Here is an 18,106-nt window from a genome sequence, read left to right as displayed (position 1 = left end):
TTCTCTACCTTCTGATCAATGCAACGGGCTCTGATTCTGCCCATGTGTGTATGTACAGTTTTGTGCTTATTTCCATGTTCAGCTATTTGACTCTACGTATCACCTGAATACCATAGCAGCTAGGACAGCCAGTGATAGCCATCCTCCAGAAGTTTTTTATGCACATTTAGCTTTTGCAGTCTATTTCCCCTCTCTATTTCTGTCTATTGAACCAACAGTAATAGTTTATTACAGTATTAAAATGCCAAAATTACAGGGGGGTAAAAAGAAACACTTGAATTGAATGTTCTCCAAATGAAGAGTTGTAATCTTCTGTGTTTGGAATGATTATTATGTCATTTTAATGTAAATATTCTGCTAAGACTTTTCCATTGAGGCTGCACAATAAGGTAAAAAAAATGAAGTCATGTTGCAATTTCTGTATTTTGATTGAAATTGTGATTGCAATTTGTGATCCCATTTAGTGGGAATTATGATTTTTGCATCACAATTTTCATTTTCACTAACAAAAAAAGTTTAAATCATGATAATGTGACATTTGTTGGGATCTGTACCAAACAAACATGTTTTCTTACATCTGGAGAACAAGATTTTTAGGCCAGATCATCTCTGCAGCACTACAGTCCTTTGCTGTTTTGTCACACATTTTATCTTGATAATATTTTAATGAATTGTGCAGCAAATCTGCAGTGTTGTGGAGGTGGTGGAGTATGAATGATTGAAAATGTGATCACTGAATGTATTTTGTGTGAAATCAATGAAAAAGTACTCACAGTTTAGTCCTGATAGATATTTACTGACTGAAGAGTTTTCACGGTGACTTCAGTTACTGTCAGCTGATTTCTTGTAAATGGAGAGGGAAGGGGGAGGAGTAATTCTGATGATGTCATCCGGGTCACAATAAATGGAAAGTGAAAGTGTTCAGACTCATTTTGAGAGCAGAGCAGAAGGAGGAAAATCTGACGGCTGAAGCAGAGTTAGTGTTTATACAACATTATTCTTATTTTACTGTCAAAGTCTCTAATTTAGTTTTCTCTCCCTGCAGACTGAAGAGGAAAGATTAGGATGAACTCAACCAGTGGATTATACTGTGTGTGTGTGTGTGTGTGTGTGTGTGTGTGTGTGTGTGTCTGTGTGTGTGTGTGTGTGTGTGTGTCTGTGTGTGTGTGTGTGTGTGTGTGTGTGTGTGTCTGTGTGTGTGTGTGTGTGTGCGTGTCTGTGTGTGTATGTGTGTGTGTGTGTGTGTCTGTGTGTGTGTGTGTGTCTGTGTGTGTGTGTGTGTGTGTGTGTGTGCGTGTCTCTGTGTGTATGTGTGTGTGTGTGTGTGTGTGTGTGTGTGTGTGTGTGTGTGTGTGTGTGTGTGTGTGTGTGTTCTCTCAGTCTTGAGAGTAACTGCTGAATCATTTAGTTTCCTGATTCTTGTGTTCTGACCTCACAGTGTTTCTGTTTTATCTCAGCTGTAGATGAGAAGATGAGTTTTCCTGTGGTAAAAGAGGAGGACAGAGCAGAGTCTCCAGTGTTCAGCTGTCTGTCTCTGAAGAGTGACTGGTCCATGGAAGAACCTATATACTTCCGTAATGTACCTGGACCCTCAGACACAAAGTAAGAGAATTGATACTAACTTATTGATACAACTGTTTTTCATGTCTTTTTGTTGTTGTTTTTGATTTTTCATTTGTATATGTACAATCACTATGCAGCTCTTTGAATGTCTAGTGCTGGTAAACAGCAGTGCAAGGGAATCAAGCACAGTAGAAATCACTGAATGCACGTCACTAATAATATTTTCAACAGGCACAATTGTGGAAGGAGCCAGGACTCCAGGCAGTTGCTCCTTAAGTGAATTTAAAGTTGCCAGGCAAGATGTCATTGAAACACTGCTGACAGTGTTACATGGAGAGGATAGTTTTGCTTCAGATTTAATCAGAAAACAAACTGTAGATGAGACAGAGGAGACAGTCAGGGCAGATTCCTCTGTTGCATGGGACAGAATCATGTCCAAGTTCCCACTACTGTGAATAGGTTCATGTACAGACAGACTGAAACCAAAAGTATCAATAAGTGATGAAAAAAAGCTTCACTCAGAGGGTCGGAGGCCTTTTTGAGATGACTATTGAAATAAAAAGTAACAGATTTTGCTCAAGAATCAGATCATCGATCAAAAAGGCTTTGGGCTAAGTTGATATTTATCAGACTAAATTTAATGAATTAACTATTAATTATCAACAGTAACAGGAGTTTGTGTATTTAGAGCTTCCTAAATGGCTTTGTCATCATATCATTTATCAAGGATTCAGGTGGACTAAATGAAAACATCTTGGTGTTTGCAGAGTTCAGTCCAAAAGACAGACAGCAGTGTCTCCAGTGTCCAGCTGTCTGTCTCTGAAGAGTGACCAGTCCATGATGCAACCTCTAAGCTTTGGGCATGAACATGGACCCTCAGACACAAAGTAAGAGACTGTTTTTACTGTAAACTGAAATGATGGAAGATGAAAATATTCATATTCACAATGCAAAACATGAGTTCAGATACTGTTTCACCCTAAAATAGATCTCAGTTTGTATTTTGTAGCCACAAAATATTGATGGTATTTCTGTTTTGTTTTTTTTTTTATTTGCACTGTAACAGCAGAAACACATCAACAAGAAATAGTAAGAAATAGTTTTTTCTTTAATAGGTCTGGGGTAACACTTCTTTTAAATCACACACTGCATCACTGCAGCATCATTTCTATACTGCATATAAAATAGTAAATCATGTGCATAACGACTACTAATCTTTTGTAGCACAGAGCAAAGATAAGATGCTGGACTGAAGTGGGGTTAAAGTGTTGGAGCCAAATTGAAAAGACCAGTCTCCTTTGCATGCAAGTTAATATTTGTGATATATAGCTTATCATAACTCCACAGCAGACAGACTACTAAAACAGCAAAATAGTGTCTTAAGAAGTGACATCACCTGGAGATTCAGTAAGGTATATGTCACGATATTCCACTGATAGCTCAAAACAGTAAGTATTTTCTGAGGTGGTACATGGTGTAAAAAGTTTGAGAAATATTATAATAGGCTGTAAAAATTTTAAAAAAGATCCCTTCTCCATGACCTTGACCTGCTCCGTGCCCTGGATTACAACCAGTCCAGTCCTCTTTACCAGTTTGAGTATCTTTAAAGCAGAAAGTCACTTCAGCAGCCTTCTTTACTGCTTCAAAGTAAAGTACAAATACGGTGTTATTGCTTTAGCACAATTTATCTTCCACTTTAAAACAAATCATGAACCACGAACATTTTTAACCATGTAGTCCTCCATTTTATTTAATCTACATTAAAATAATGCTGGAAAACACATATACACATACAACATATTTTAGGACACTGAACATCAGTTCAAACATAACTAACTTGAGCTTATCTGTCCAAAGTGACAGTAAAACAGTTAAGGACATATTCAGCTCTGTTTAATGGAAGACTATATAATGTTAAACTACAGACAAATAACTAAATGTTGTACTGTGTAATAAGACAAAAGAAATCACTTTCATTATAGGGTGTATGTAGAATTCAAACAGTCTTTTTACTGTTCTCCGTGACCTTGTGAGCCTATAATGTTCTGTCTTTACAGAGAGAGGACAAGGAGTCATGATTCTGTGGAGAAACAGCCGTCCTGCTGTGCTTTGTGTCAGGACGTCCTGAAGGATCCAGTCTCTACCAGCTGTGGACACTGGTTCTGCAGACAGTGCATCGCCTCATACTGGGACCAGTCTGGTTCATCAGGAGACTCCTCCTGTCCACAGTGTGGAAAAAGACCCAGAACAAGACCTGGACTACAGACAGCCAGTCAGAGCAGCACTGAACAAAGTAAGACTGATCATCTGTCTGTTGATGTCTTCATGTCTGAAAACACTTCTTCTTGTTTCAATAATTTTTTGTGCCATGTAAGATCACTATAAATAATAATAATAATTATAATAAGCTTTATTTATATAGCACCTTTCATACAAAGCATGCAGCTCAAAGTGCTTCACATAATAGAGACTATGAACAATAGTAGTAAAAAGTACAAATATATATATATACATACAATAAAAATTAAGCAAGAACAGCACAATTTAAAGAAGATTAAAAAGAATATATGTGCATATATATATACATATATATACACACACACATATGCAATGCATACATACAACATACACATAATGATGATACTAAAGATAGTATAAAATGACAATTTAGAAAAAGCCATTGGACATGGAGAAAAACAAAAACAAAACACTACTTTCAAACTACTGTGAAGGCTCGGTTGAAAAGATGTGTCTTTAACTGCCGTTTGAACGTCTCAACAGAGCCTGCCTCTCTGATGTGTTTGGGTAGGCTGTTCCACAGTTTGGGAGCATAGCTGAAAAAAGCTGCATCTCCAATTTTCTTTTTGTTATAGTTTTGGGCGTCTAAAAACCCAGCAGTGGAGGACCTGAGAGGTCTTGATGGAACATAGAACAGCAGAGAGTGTCTAATGTAGGATGGTCCTAGGCCATTGAGAGCTTTGTATACAAGCAGGGACACTTTAAAGTCAATTCTGGCAGACACAGGAAGCCAGTGCAATGTGGCTAGAACTGGAGTGATATGTTCTCTCTTCTTTGTTTTGGTCAGTAATCTAGCAGCCGAATTTTGAATTAGTTGTAGCCTGTCAATGGACTTTTTTGGAAGACCTGTAAGTAGTGCGTTGCAATAGTCCAATCTGCTTGACACAAAAGCATGGATTAGTTTTACAGCATCCTGCTGACTCAGGAATGGCCGTACCTTGGCAATGTTTCTAAGGTGGAAAAATGCCACCTTGGTCAGTTTATTTATGTGGGGGGTAAAACTGAGTTCAGAGTCTAAGATAACCCCCAGACTCGTTACTTCTGGTTTTACCCAGGAGGACAAATGGCCAGTTTTTTCCAGCAGGTCTTTCCTTTTTGATAAGGGGCCGACTAATAAAATTTCTGTCTTGTCCTCATTTAATTTTAGAAAATTATTGCTCATCCAGTTATTTATTGCTGAGAGGCAGGTAGTGAAGGAGCGTACAGCATCTATGTCATTTGGCTCTACGGATATATACAGTTGTGTGTCATCAGCGTAGTTATGGAAATTAACATTGTATTTCCTGATGATATTACCGAGAGGCAGCATGTATAGGGAGAACAGCAGAGGGGCAAGGCAGCTTCCTTGTGCAACACCAGAAGTTATGTCATAACTCCCTGACGAATAGTTCCCAAGACAAACGAAAAATTTTCTTCCGGTAATGTATGTACGGAGCCAGTTTAAGACTGAGTTAGAGAGTCCAACATAGTGCTCAAGGCGGTTTATGAGAATTTCCTGGTCAACTGTGTCAAATGCAGCGCTTAGATCAAGGAGAACTAGGATTGAGACCTTGCCGGTATCGGCACTAAGTCTCAGGTCACTGACTAACTTTGTAAGGGCAGTTTCTGTACTATGGTTAGTTCTGAAACCAGATTGAAATTCCTCTAAAATATTGTGTTCGTTAAGGAAGTTATTAATCTGGTGGAAAACAACTTTTTCTAGAACCTTGCTTAGGAATGGAAGATTTGATATGGGCCTGTAATTGCTCAGCACAGTAGGATCTAGATTAGGCTTTTTCAGAAGAGGTTTCACAACAGCAGTTTTAAAACCCTCAGGGCAGATTCCAGTCTCAAGGGATGTGTTAATAATTTTGAGAACAGACTTTGACATACTGTTGAAAGCACTCTTAAGGAGTGAGGAGGGGGCTGGGTCAAGGCAACAGGATGATGGTTTGCTCTGGGTGACAATCTTACAGAGGTCGGTGATTGATATGCTGTTGAAGTTGCACATGGTTGCCCAATTTTCCTGAGGTTGAATGACAGGGTAAGATGGAGTTCTAGGAATACTGGCTCTGATTGCTGAGATTTTATTGTTGAAGAACCTTGCAAATTCCTCACATTTTGAAGTGGAGGCATGGCTTAGGAAGTCAGTGCTGGGTGCCGGATTTAATAGTCTGTTAATAGTGGAGAAGAGTGTTCTAGAGTTATTTTTGTTTTCAGTGATGATCTTGGAGAAGTATGCCCTTCTGGCAGTGCGAACAGTGCTATTGTAAGTTACCATGCATTCTTTGTAGATGATATGATGGACCTCAAGTCTTGTTTTTCTCCACTTTCTTTCCGCTGCCCTGCATGATCTTTTGAGATTATGGATGGTGGGGTTTATCCATGGCGGTGTTTTATTGTATGACTGCTTTTTAACCTTTACAGGTGCGACTTTGTTTAGTGCGGTACTCAGGTTGTTGTTGAGAGCAGTAACCATTTCATCTACAGAGCAGTTCACAGCACATGGATCATAAGAACTTACAAGCTCCGAGAATTCATTTTTTGCTGCAGCATCTAGAAATCGTTTCTGAACCAAGCATTCATCTGTGGTCCTAGCTAAGAACAGGGTGCTATCAAAGAATACACAATAATGATCGGAGATTGGGATTTGAGACACTGAAACATTATCAATGGCTAGCCCTTTTGACACAACCAGATCAAGAATGTTGCCATGCTGGTGTGTAGCCTCTGTGACATGTTGAGTGAGTTCAAGGCTGTCAAGCAGATTTATGAATTCCATTGCTTTAATATCGGTGCTGTTGTTGATATGAATGTTGAAATCTCCATTTAGGATGATTCTGTCATAACTGCTGGCCATAAAAGCAGCCAGATCAGAGAATTCTGTGAGAAATAGAGATAGCTGTTTTGGAGGCCTGTATATTGTTAGAATGAGTACTGCTTGATCAGCCTTAAGCACAAGTGCAAGATACTCGAAAGATAAAAACGTACCCAGGTCCACCTTTGTGCAGTTAAGCTGTTTTGAATAGATGGTGGCGACTCCGCCCCCTCTCTTTCCCTGTCTCACTGACTGATAGAAGTTATAACCTGGTGGGCATGACTCAGTTAGAGTCACATTGCTATTTAGGTCTAACCAGGTTTCTGTTAAAAACATAAAATTCAATTTATGATTTGTAATGAGATCTAACATTTAGTAAGGCTAATTTAATAGACCTAGTGACAGGGACTAAGGCAGTGTGTGGCAGACAGGGAATGGATATCAAATTTGTGGGGGTTGCTGTGCACGTTGATGACTCTCTATAAGGTCTTTTACTAATCACAACCTGTATGGGCAGCATTGTAGGGGAGGGTCTTTGAGTTATTGAAGGCCCCACAGGGTAATCACTGGCTCTCCACATGATACTTGATACTAAAGGTAGGAGGGTTGATGGTATAAGTGACCGACAGGGGGAGCTAGTGGAAGGAAGCGTGCTATAGGCCTATCATTACATTTTAAGAATTTTGTTTTTTCTGCTCCACATTACACATCTGCTTTGTATCACTGTCCTGTGAGGGAAAATCTGAACCCCATATAATTTCTATTTAACATGATTTGATTTTATGTCTTTGCATTATCCATCAATTTTCTCAGAACACAGACTGACTTGTAAATTGAAAGCTTTGCCTTATAGCTCAGATCTCTGGTATAACCCCTGCATTACTGCTAACCTCACTCCAGTCAGTCAGTCTATCTTGTGCTCCATTTTGTCCTCACTTGTGAAAAACACCTGGAGCTGCAAGCCAATGAAAGCAGGGCTCCCTGCTGGAACCAGAACTGGGAGGAAAGTTCAGAGGCAAATGTCTGGTTGTCAGGTGTTGATCCATGAGGCTCATCCAGACAGCCAGAAAAGACTATATGGGTTTGCTGCCTTGTGGGTCCACCACCTGCTAGGATAGGCATAGGGGCTGTGTGCCTAGGGGTTTTTGTCCTTACATTACATTGGTCCTCTCACATTACTACCTCTGCCCTCAACTTGTAAGCTACAGTTATAAGTTTTTGCTACGTCACAACAGTGCTTGTGATTTCAGGTGGACTTTACAACCTTTACTTCTTCATATATTGTTATTACCATATGGTCAAGTTTTCTGTTTAGTCTCATACCTTTTTCTCTTTTTCAGTGGATGATGGTCTGCAGGAGGTTTTAGATGAACATAAGATCAGTCTGAGGAGGAGATGTGAACATGTGACTGAAGGAACTGATGAAACAGGAAGTAGAACCCGCCTCAACAAGATCTACACTGAGCTCTACATCACAGAGGGACAGAGTGAAGAGGTTAATACCCAACATGAGGTGAGACAGCTGGAGACAACGTCCAAGAAGGAGACCCTCCATGACACTCCAATCAAGTGCTGCAACATCTTTAAAGCCTTACCTGACCAACAGAGACACATCAGAGTCGTTCTGACCAACGGCGTCGCTGGTGTTGGAAAAACCTTTTCAGTGCAGAAGTTCACTCTGGACTGGGCAGAGGGTTTGGAAAACCAAGATGTCAGTCTGGTGGTTCTGCTTTCATTCAGGGAGCTGAACTTGATCAAAGATGAGCAGTACAGTCTTCTCAGTCTGCTCCATGTTTTCCATCCAACATTACAGAAGGTCACAGCAGAGAATCTGGCTGTCTGTAAACTTCTGTTCATCTTTGACGGCCTGGATGAAAGCAGACTTTCACTGGATTTCAACAACAGTCAGGTTGTGTCTGATGTCACACAGAAGTCATCAGTCAACGTGCTGCTGACAAACCTCATCAAGTGGAATCTGCTTCCCTCAGCTCTCATCTGGATAACTTCTCGACCTGCAGCAGCCAATCAGATTCCTCCTTCATGTGTTGACAGGGTAACAGAAGTACGAGGCTTCACTGATGACCAGAAGGAGGAGTACTTCAGGAGGAGGTCCAGTGATGAAGATCTGTCCAGCAGAATCATCTCACACATCAAGACATCCAGGAGCCTCCACATCATGTGTCGAATCCCAGTCTTCTGCTGGATCACTGCTACAGTTCTGGAGGACATGATGACTACAGAGCAGAGAGGAGAGCTGCCCAAGACCCTGACTGACCTGTACTCACACTTCATAATGGTTCAGACAAAGAGGAAGAAGAAGAAGTATGATGAGGGACATGAGACAAGTCCACAGGAGCTGATGGAGGCTGACAGGGAAGTTCTTCTGAAGTTGGGGAGGCTGGCGTTTGAACATCTGGAGAAAGGAAACATCATGTTCTACCAAGAAGACCTGGAGCGATGTGGTCTGGATGTCACAGAGGCCTTGGTGTACTCAGGAGTTTGTACTGAGATCTTCAAAAGAGAGAGTGTGATCTTCCAGAAAACAGTCTACTGCTTTGTTCATCTGAGTGTTCAGGAGTTTCTGGCTGCAGTCTACATGTTCCACTGTTACACCAACAGAAAGACAAAGGTACTGGAGGGTTTCTTTGGAAAAAAGTGCAGATTCTTGTCCCCAGATGACTTCCTGAGCAGAGCCATGGACATATCACTGTGCAGTAAAAATGGCCACCTTGACCTTTTTGTCCGCTTCCTTCATGGCCTCTCTCTGGAGTCCAACCAGAGACTCTTAGGAGGCCTGCTGGGTCAGACAGACAACAGTCCAGAAACCACCAACAGAGCCACCAACAACCTGAAGAGGAAGAATAGCTTTGATATCTCTCCTGACAGAACCATCAATATCTTCCATTGTCTTGTGGAGATGAATGACCTCTCAGTATATCAAGAGATCCAAGAGTACCTGAAATCAGAGAACAGATCAAAGAAGGAACTCTCTCCCATCCACTGCTCAGCTCTGGCCTACATGCTGCAGATGTCAGAGGAGGTTCTGGATGAGCTGGACTTGAATAAGTACAACACAACAGAGGAGGGACGACAGAGACTGATACCAGCTGTGAGGAACTGCAGAAATGCTGTGTAAGTCCAGATATGAACATCATAGAGTGATGTCAACCTCAGGCCATCAGCACTAAAGTTTGGGCTTGCTCAGTATCTATTTTTTCATATCTTCATACCCTCCTGACATATATTATGTCCACCAGGCGTAAGCCTGGAGGGGATTATGCATGCAATCAGTTGCATGTGTACATTTGAGTGATTTACAGATCATCTCATATACCACTTGACCAGTCAGCCTCACAGTTTTTGTGCAGATTCTTGACTGTATCCTCAGGGACCTCTATGATTCACAAGTTTTGAAAAACCTTGTTTGACTATGCTTTATACTGCCACTGACTGCTGACTCCTCACTCTTCTTAGCCAGCCACTAAAGGCCACAAGTGATCAACAAATGGCTCTTCAATAATAAAGTAATTCCTCTTCGATATTAAGGAAATTTGTATAAAAAGGGCATTTTTATGTAAACAAACAAAATAAAGTTTGCAGACACTATTGTTAGGCAAGCAAAACTCTTGCACAAATAGCACTAAAATCTGTCCTGTTACAAGTAACCTGGCATTTCACACAAACTAGGTTTCATACTGCTTAAACTGTCCTTAATCAGACAAGAAAAATGGCAAACATGTCTATTTAGTAAGCTTGTTTAGGAGTCATGCCACACACCCAGCACAACATATATTCTGAATAACCATCCAGTCAGCTCAAGGAACTTATATATTCAGTTAAACTGAATTGTGAAAATGGAAAAATGACAACAAGAAGAGTAAGCGTGTGTTCCCTTCAAGGCAAAAGGCATAACCTGAAACTGAAACCATTTCCACCTGCCAATAACCACTGTTGAGATCTAAGTTAGTGAACACAGCAGATACAAAATTTGAGTCCAAACAATAGATAATATTAAAGTCTGGTCTGTTTTTGTGACATTGAATGAATAAACCCAAATGCAGAGCACAGAGTCAGTGGGCAGATAACCAATGCTGGGCTTTATTGCAACAGGTGAGGAATAAAAACTGTTAAGGTGAGGGAGGGCTCTGGCTGATGATGGCAGAGGGTTAGTGGAGAATGATGATGGTTGCACTGAGCCGAGCAGGAAATGGAGGCAGGAGCTTAAAGCACGAAGCAATGTGCATGGCTGGCAGAGAGTCAAAGAGTCAGACAGGCTGGTAGGAATGTAGGTGAAGATCTTGAAGTGCATAAAAACGAGCATTAGTTCGTAATCAGTGTATTCAATACTGTGGTGGCCTAGAGAACTAAATACAGAACAGACTGAAACAATGATCTGGCAGTGAGGGGATGAGAGGCCAGGGCTGAAGTACCGGTGGACTGATAAGCTGATGAGTGTCAGGTGTGCTGGCAATCAGGCTGGTGTGAAGGAGAGGAGAGCCACACCCACCACACACACACACACACACACACACACACACACACACACACACAAAGGAGACACAGGAGGGGGACAAAAAGGAAAACAGCCATGACACTGACAGTTTTCCAAAAACTATATGTCAGAAAACTGATTCACGATTTGTGTGTTCCGGATTTTTTGGGCAGACCTGAAACATGGCTCAGTGACGTGCCGGAGCCATGGTCACCCAACACCATGTAAGCCCCACGAACTGACACACAGACGGCACCACGTCTTCCTTCCCTCACCCTCCTGAAATCAGTCGAAATCAGCCCGGCAGTTCACTTCAGCTCACTTCAGTTCCAACAAGATGACACAGGAGAAAAGAAATTCCATCCTGTCACCGTCCTCTGGCTCTGCTGTCTCAAACATGTCTGGACATGTCCAACAAAGCTGCTCAATGGAGCATCCATTTTTCAGATTGTTTTCAGGTCATAGTGGTGTTTGACACTGAGACAGTGAGCAGTTTCAGAGCAGTGACAGCTAATATTTTCATGATTTTGAGATCTAATTTTGGATACTTAGTGGTTTATATCATTCAAGTTTTTCTGTGGTGTGACAAACTCAACCAAATCATCACTAAATGCGGACAAAAACAGTAATGTAGCTACTAAGAAAGCACATACAAAGCAGTGAAAACACTAAGAACACCCCAATTTTCATCAGGGCGCAGGACAGACTAGAAGGACATTGACCAGGTCACCACTTATACTCATGAAATCTAAACCAAGAACTAATGGAGGCACCAGCACCTCTGCATCTAGCACTGCAGCCGGTACAGAACAACTGTTATCTTGCATGATGAACTCCAACATATTAAAGCCAGTAGGATTTTCATGTTGGCCATTAGGGAGATACACCGGGCCACCTCGACTTGATAGATGGAACTCACTGGGGCATTCGATTTTATTCCACAGACTCATGCAAGTGTTAAGTGGCACCAGTGTCCACTAGTGCTTTCCCATGACACTGATGTATCGTGAGACTAGTAAGGGATATAGAAAATCTTTGTGGTATACCAGAATAACCACTCCAAGATATACATTTTACACACATGCATATATAACATACATATATAACTTCTACACTATAAAAGTTTTATTTCAAAGTATCTTCTATTATCTTCTAACTTAAATTTAGCTGAAGGAAGCTTAAAATTTGAAGTTTGTGCTAAAAATGTTTTGACAGTCATGTTTTTTATCACAACAGTTTTTTTTTTACAGTGTGTACAGTGTCTGCCTATGTTTCTATGTCTGTTAATTGTTCTTTTTATATAGACACATAAACTTATGATATTTGTGATTTATTGGAACTAACAGCTGCTTATTTCTTGTGTCTATATTTTAAATGTTTTCTGTATTCACAGACTTTCTGGTTGTCGACTCTCAGATATTCACTGTGAAGTTGTGCTCTCAGCTTTTAAGTCCAACCCATCCAATCTGAGAGAACTGGACCTCAGTAAAAATGAACTGAATGATTCAAGAATGAAGCTGGTGACGGCTGGACTGGAGAGTGCAAAGTGTAAACTGGAGAGTCTGAGGTCAGTTCATGTATTTTTATTATCTTTGTCTTGTCTCCTCAGCTTGTCTGAATTAATTCATTAATTGCACATGATTAGGTCATGGCTGGCAACTTCTATTTAACTTTATCTAACGAGAAAAGCAGTGTATCTTGAATTCTTCGTCACATCCCCAATGAAATTTGTACAGTTAATTGAACATTTGAAAGGTAACAGAATTATGTAATATAAAACAAATGTTATTTCAGTCTTATGTGTCTTTATAAAAGTATTCCTTTTGAAGAATTTTGTCTTATTTTCCTCTGTACTATGACTAGCAAAATGGACCTTTAAATTATGACTGAGTGGGACACAGGTCCCTTTTTAAAAATAACTATAAAGACTTCTTAGATTTCAAAGGGCCCACAGATCCTGATACTGCAATGTAACTAGGCTTATTTAATTTTTTTACACGATATTACCAAGGAATCAAACAACCCAGGGTTGTACAATGAAATTAGATTTGTAGTTCCTTCACTCTAGACACAAAATAACAGGCATTTCATTTAACCAATGATGATCCTGTCTGTTATCCCCTGATCTGTTTGTTCTGTTTTTGTCAAATCTAATCAGATTTGATTCATCTGATCGGATCATAAATAGATTTTTTTTTATCCACATCAAACACTTTCTGAACAGATTATTAGACACTGACTGATTTTATGCAGGAACATGTTAAATCATTTATTCTCTGTTCAGATTGAGTCACTGCGGCCTGTCAGAGATCAGCTGTGCTTCTCTGGTCTCAGCTCTGAAGTCCAATCCCTCCCATCTGAGAGAGCTGGAGCTGAGAAACAACGACCTGCAGGATTCAGGAGTGAAACTGCTGTGTGATCTTGTAGAGAGTCCAGACTGCAGACTGAAGACTCTGAGGTCAGATACCATTTAGTATTTCTGTGCTGAAATGAAAGGGATAACTGTTTTGACAGTACGCTTAGCTAAATATTAACAAATACATAATACATTCCTCAGTTCATGCTAGATTGTTCAAGAAAGCTGAGTTCTGCCTGCATCAAATGATGTCATAGTGATGGTGTTGGTGTTAAAGACGAACTACCAGTTATTTCATCTTGGACGTGTAGTCTCACTTTCTGGGTAAACAGGTGGAGTGTAGATGAGTATTTTTGTCACCTAACATTATGTTTTGGCTAACAAAGTAACAGGCTATAGGTAAGAGTCATGATAGACAGCGCGCATATGCATCACATGCACACCAGTGACAAGGGTCACACCAGCATCTGTATGTAAACAAAGCTCAGCATTAGGTCAAAGTGCAGTTTAAACTTCCACAAAAAGCATCAGCATTGAACAGAGAACAACTGTACAGTAGCAGACATGCCCCTCTCTCGAGACCTCAGGTTATCTCTTATCATGGGAAACATAGCATATTTAGCATATTAGAGAATCGTTAGAAAATAAGGGCATTAAGTACATTAAATACATTTATTCAAATATCAGTACAATATCATAACAATTATTATATTAACAACAATGATAGTTAGTACATCATAACAGCAGATTATAAAATAAATTCCAAATAAATAAAACATTGAAAAATCCCAAGCAGGAACATTGTCCTCTAAAGCTACATATTTCATTCTTTATTCAGATTGAGCTGCTGCAGTTTGTCAGAGATCAGCTGTGCTTCTCTGGTCTCAGCTCTGAAGTCCAACCCCTCCCATCTGAGAGAGCTGGACCTGAGCAACAACAAGCTGCAGGATTCAGGAGTGAAGCTGCTGTGTGATTTTCTGCAGAGTCCACGCTGTAGACTGGAGACTCTGAGGTCAGACACCATTTTTTACTTCTGTGCTGAGATTAATATGATGTGACATGAAAATGTTGTAAATTTCATGTGAATCATTTGTTGACTTTTCCCCAAAATATATCTTGACATATTTGACATCTTTGGAAACTTTTGGATTTTGAGTCATACTTTAAATCAGTTTGTGTAGGTTTTTATTTGTTTCTGGGGAGTCCACGCTGTAGACTGTATAGTCTATGGTCTGTTTTGGAACTTTATTTATATATATTAAATTAACAAATTTCCTTTTGTTAATATTCACATTTCCTGTACCAACTTTAGTCTACAGTCATAAAAGACTTCTTAAAGAAATGTGAAAAAGTGCCATTGATAGTTATTAACGTAACTTAATGTTTAAAGTTTTTTGGTAAACGGTCACATCTGGATAAAGAGGATCCTTTGAACCAATAGGCTAGACACACACACACAGGAACATGGAGATCAAAACATATTTCCATATCTATCCATGCATGTTTACACCCAGGAAATAATTCTGTAGTGCATTTTTTGAATTTGCGTCAGGTTGAATGTAAACAGCAGCAACAAAATGGTGATGATAATATGATTGACATCTTCACATTAAAAGTGAAACATCTGGGGAATATTGTTCATCAACTGTGACTATATTTGAGCACAAAGCACCATCCATGTAAAAACACAGAGCTCTTTTACCTTCATCTTCCTGGAGTCCAGCATGTTGCGTCTGGTCAGCTGTGATTTGCCCCTCAGGTGCAACAGCCCGATCCAGGATGCTGTAGAGCAGGTCCCTCTGTGTGGGCACAACAGTTTCCCATTGTTTATCCAGCCTGAGTCTCATCTGTTTAATTTTTCTGACTGGACATTTTCCAGGAGCAGCCTTAGGTCCCAGTTGTAGCAGGACTCTTATCCCCACTCTCCTGCATGGTGGTGCATTGAGTTTATGATAAGCTAAGATACCAGCTACATTTGTTCATCTCAGGGTTTGCTGCTCTTAAATCCAAACCCCACATCTTAATTTTACAATGGCTACGAATTTATTTCTGTTATAGATGATGTTGAAAATGTGACAGAATCAAAGTAGCTAAGTTTGAAGAACCTACCGGCTGCTGCATCTATATGCACAAATGTTGACCTACATATTTAAAACCTAGACACATCAGATTGGGTTATAATTCTGTTTTTATCAACATCATGTATTGTTTATTCAGATTGTGGGACTGCAGTTTGTCAGAGATCAGCTGTGCTTCTCTGGCCTCAGCTCTGAAGTCCAACCCCTCCCATCTGAGAGAGCTGGACCTGAGTGAAAACAAGCTGCAGGATTCAGGAGTGAAGCTGCTGTGTGATTTTTTGGAGAGTCAGCGCTGTAGACTGGAGACTCTGAGGTCAGACACCATTTTTACTTCTGTGCTGAAATTATTATAATATGAAATGAAAATGTTGTACATTTCCTGTGAATCATTTGTTCAGAATCCATCTTGACATATTTGATATCTTTGGAAATTTTTGGATTTTGAGTCATATTTTAAATCAGTTTCTTTAGGTTTTTATTTTGGCAAATTGTCTTTTGGAACTGCTGTGCTCTCTAAATATACTGTAAATATACTAGCCGTAAGCTAAAGGGTGTAGAAGAGGGAACCTGGAGTAACTCTGAAAAAAAGAGAAATAACTGCGAGATGAGTGATCTTTCTGAGCCACAGGCCACCAGTTTGCAAGTTCCTCAACTCAGGCCTTGCCAGCGCTGGTCTCTGCTCATGTGAGTGGAAAGCTCTGTCTTTTTCCTCAGTTCAGTTTAGGTTGGTGTTGGATGGATCCTGAAATAAAACAGCTTGTTTTACCACAAAAACGTACTTGAGTTGGCAGTTGGTGGAGCTGTTGTGGGACATGAGCAGGGCTTTTAGAAAGCTGGTGTTTTTCTAACATTCATTCAGCCACCATGAGCTCACACACCTGTACCTTGTCACTTAATTAACTACTCCACTGGGTGTGTGTGCGCCTCACAGTGATGTAGTTTCTTCACACAGATTTTCTACATCTCATTATTTCTCAAGGAAAACCAATCCAAAGGGGTTCGGGGAAAAGGACAAGAAAAGGAGGAACTATAAACCCCCTTATGACTCTTAACAATATGCTGAGAATCTATATAAAGTACATCCTTGATGTCACTTCAGGATGATTAAAATTGTTTTCATTCTGAAGAAGTCTAAAGCTCCGAGTATGAACTGATTTTAATTCAATGGATGATTCCAGGCTTCTAAAGTTACATATTTCATTCTTTATTCAGGTTGAGTGGCTGCAGGTTGTCAGAGATCAGCTGTGCTTCTCTGGCCTCAGCTCTGAAGTCCAACCCCTCCCATCTGACAGAGCTGGACCTGAGTGAAAACAAACTGCAGGAATCAGCAGTGAAGCTGCTGCCTGGAGATCCACACCTAAAGCTGCAGTAGGTAGAAAGCCTGAAAATGGTTGATTTTTTAGTCTAATCTGAGTTAGGTTTCGGTTTCTGTGTCCTGAACGTCTCCCACTAAACGAACAACACCCACTTCATGAGCAGTTTACAGAGGCAGTCATGACACTGGCACATTTACAGAATGTTAATTAATGTGTGTTGTCCTTAAAAATAAAATAAATAACAATGACTCATCATTTTACCTCTGTGCTGAGATTAATATGATGTAAAAGCTCAGGTGACACTGAACTGCAGACATGAGGATATTATTCAGAGCCATACTGAGTATCTTAATGTTAACGTCTATTTTCTTTTTCAGCACTTTTGTTCGTTTATTATGGAGGAGCAACGTTGAGCTCCAGATTTAAAACTGATATAACAAGTATAATCCTATACACTGGATAATTCACTGTCTACTATCTCTCTTTCTCTCTCTCCCTCGTTTAGTCCTGTCTCACTTTACTGTACTTCAAGTAGAAGTACAAATACTGTTATGTATTGTTGCATAATTTTCATCTTATGACATCTTTTATGTTATGTTTGTCTTGTTACACCTGATATGTTGTTCTCGTCCTGTTGCATCGTTTTTGTCTTATGTTTGTCTTTTTCATTTTATTTGTCTTGTTTTGATCAACACGCCTTTTATGTTGTTTTTGTCTTATGTCATTTTTGTCTTATGTATTTTTACATCGTTTTCATCATGTTATGTAGTTTTGTTACTTGTCTTTTATGTCATTTTCTTCTTGTCACACTTGTTATGTCTTTAATGTTTTTGTCTTGTTACCTTATTTTCATCGTGTCGTGGTTTTTGTCTTGTTACGTCTGTTACGCTGTTTTTGTCCTGTTATGTTATTTTAATCCTGTTTCATCTTTTAAATCATTTTATCTTGTTATGTATTATTGTATTGTTTTTGTCATATTAAGTTGTTTTTGTCATGTCTTTTATGTAATTTTCATCTTATCAGCCTTATTTTGTTGTGTTATCTTGTTACATCTTTTTATGATAGACATTTATTAGGGTTGTGTATCTCACTGACTGAGACGATTTGATACGTATCTCGATACATGTTCAACGATACGATATATTTTATAAATCTTTAAATGGCCAACGATTTGGTTTGATACGATTCAGCTCTGTCGTGATACGA

At 39.7% G+C, this 18,106-nt stretch overlaps 2 protein-coding genes across 6 annotated transcripts in view; both read left to right on the top strand.

Annotated features, from left to right (window-relative positions):
• The window catches only part of LOC146332351 (NACHT, LRR and PYD domains-containing protein 14-like), a 60,908-nt gene that overhangs the window by 14,961 nt on the left and 27,841 nt on the right, over nt 1–18,106 (top strand). For all 3 annotated transcript variants that reach the window (XM_084741820.1, XM_084741800.1, XM_084741809.1), the window contains 2 exons: nt 15,724–15,897; nt 16,797–16,952. In XM_084741820.1, the coding sequence (XP_084597946.1) occupies nt 15,724–15,897; nt 16,797–16,952 (330 nt within the window). The remainder of the gene's footprint in view (nt 1–15,723; nt 15,898–16,796; nt 16,953–18,106) is intronic.
• On the top strand, nt 912–14,564 carry LOC146332352 (protein NLRC3-like). Of its 3 annotated transcripts, none has more exons than XM_084741925.1 (7): nt 912–976; nt 1,458–1,602; nt 2,331–2,450; nt 3,621–3,856; nt 7,999–9,790; nt 12,544–12,717; nt 13,435–13,624. In XM_084741925.1, the coding sequence occupies exons 2-7, from the start codon at nt 1,472–1,474 to the stop codon at nt 13,622–13,624; spliced, it is 2,643 nt and encodes an 880-aa protein (XP_084598051.1). In that variant the 5' UTR covers nt 912–976; nt 1,458–1,471. The 3 variants fall into 3 exon arrangements, with proteins under 3 accessions (XP_084598051.1, XP_084598059.1, XP_084598067.1); XM_084741941.1 differs by lacking the exon at nt 912–976 and adding an exon at nt 14,345–14,564 and having other exon boundaries at nt 1,461–1,602; nt 13,435–13,608; XM_084741933.1 differs by lacking the exons at nt 12,544–12,717; nt 13,435–13,624 and having other exon boundaries at nt 7,999–9,794.

Source organism: Lutjanus erythropterus, chromosome 2 (assembly GCF_056507025.1).
Source record: "Lutjanus erythropterus isolate fLutEry1 chromosome 2, fLutEry1.hap2, whole genome shotgun sequence".
Lineage (NCBI taxonomy): Eukaryota > Metazoa > Chordata > Actinopteri > Lutjaniformes > Lutjanidae > Lutjanus > Lutjanus erythropterus.
The sequence above is the reverse complement of the archived record's forward strand: the minus strand, read 5'-3'. Positions and strand labels throughout refer to the sequence as shown.

Bases quoted from the DNA above. Each gene is read 5' to 3' on its own strand.
- LOC146332352 (XM_084741941.1), top strand. From the start codon at position 1,472: ATGAGTTTTCCTGTGGTAAAAGAGGAGGACAGAGCAGAGTCTCCAGTG. The intron at 3,857-7,998 runs GTAAGACTGATC...TCTCTTTTTCAG, and splicing joins TCAGAGCAGCACTGAACAAA to TGGATGATGGTCTGCAGGAG. The intron at 13,609-14,344 runs GTCAGATACCAT...TTCTTTATTCAG, and splicing joins TGCAGACTGAAGACTCTGAG to ATTGAGCTGCTGCAGTTTGT.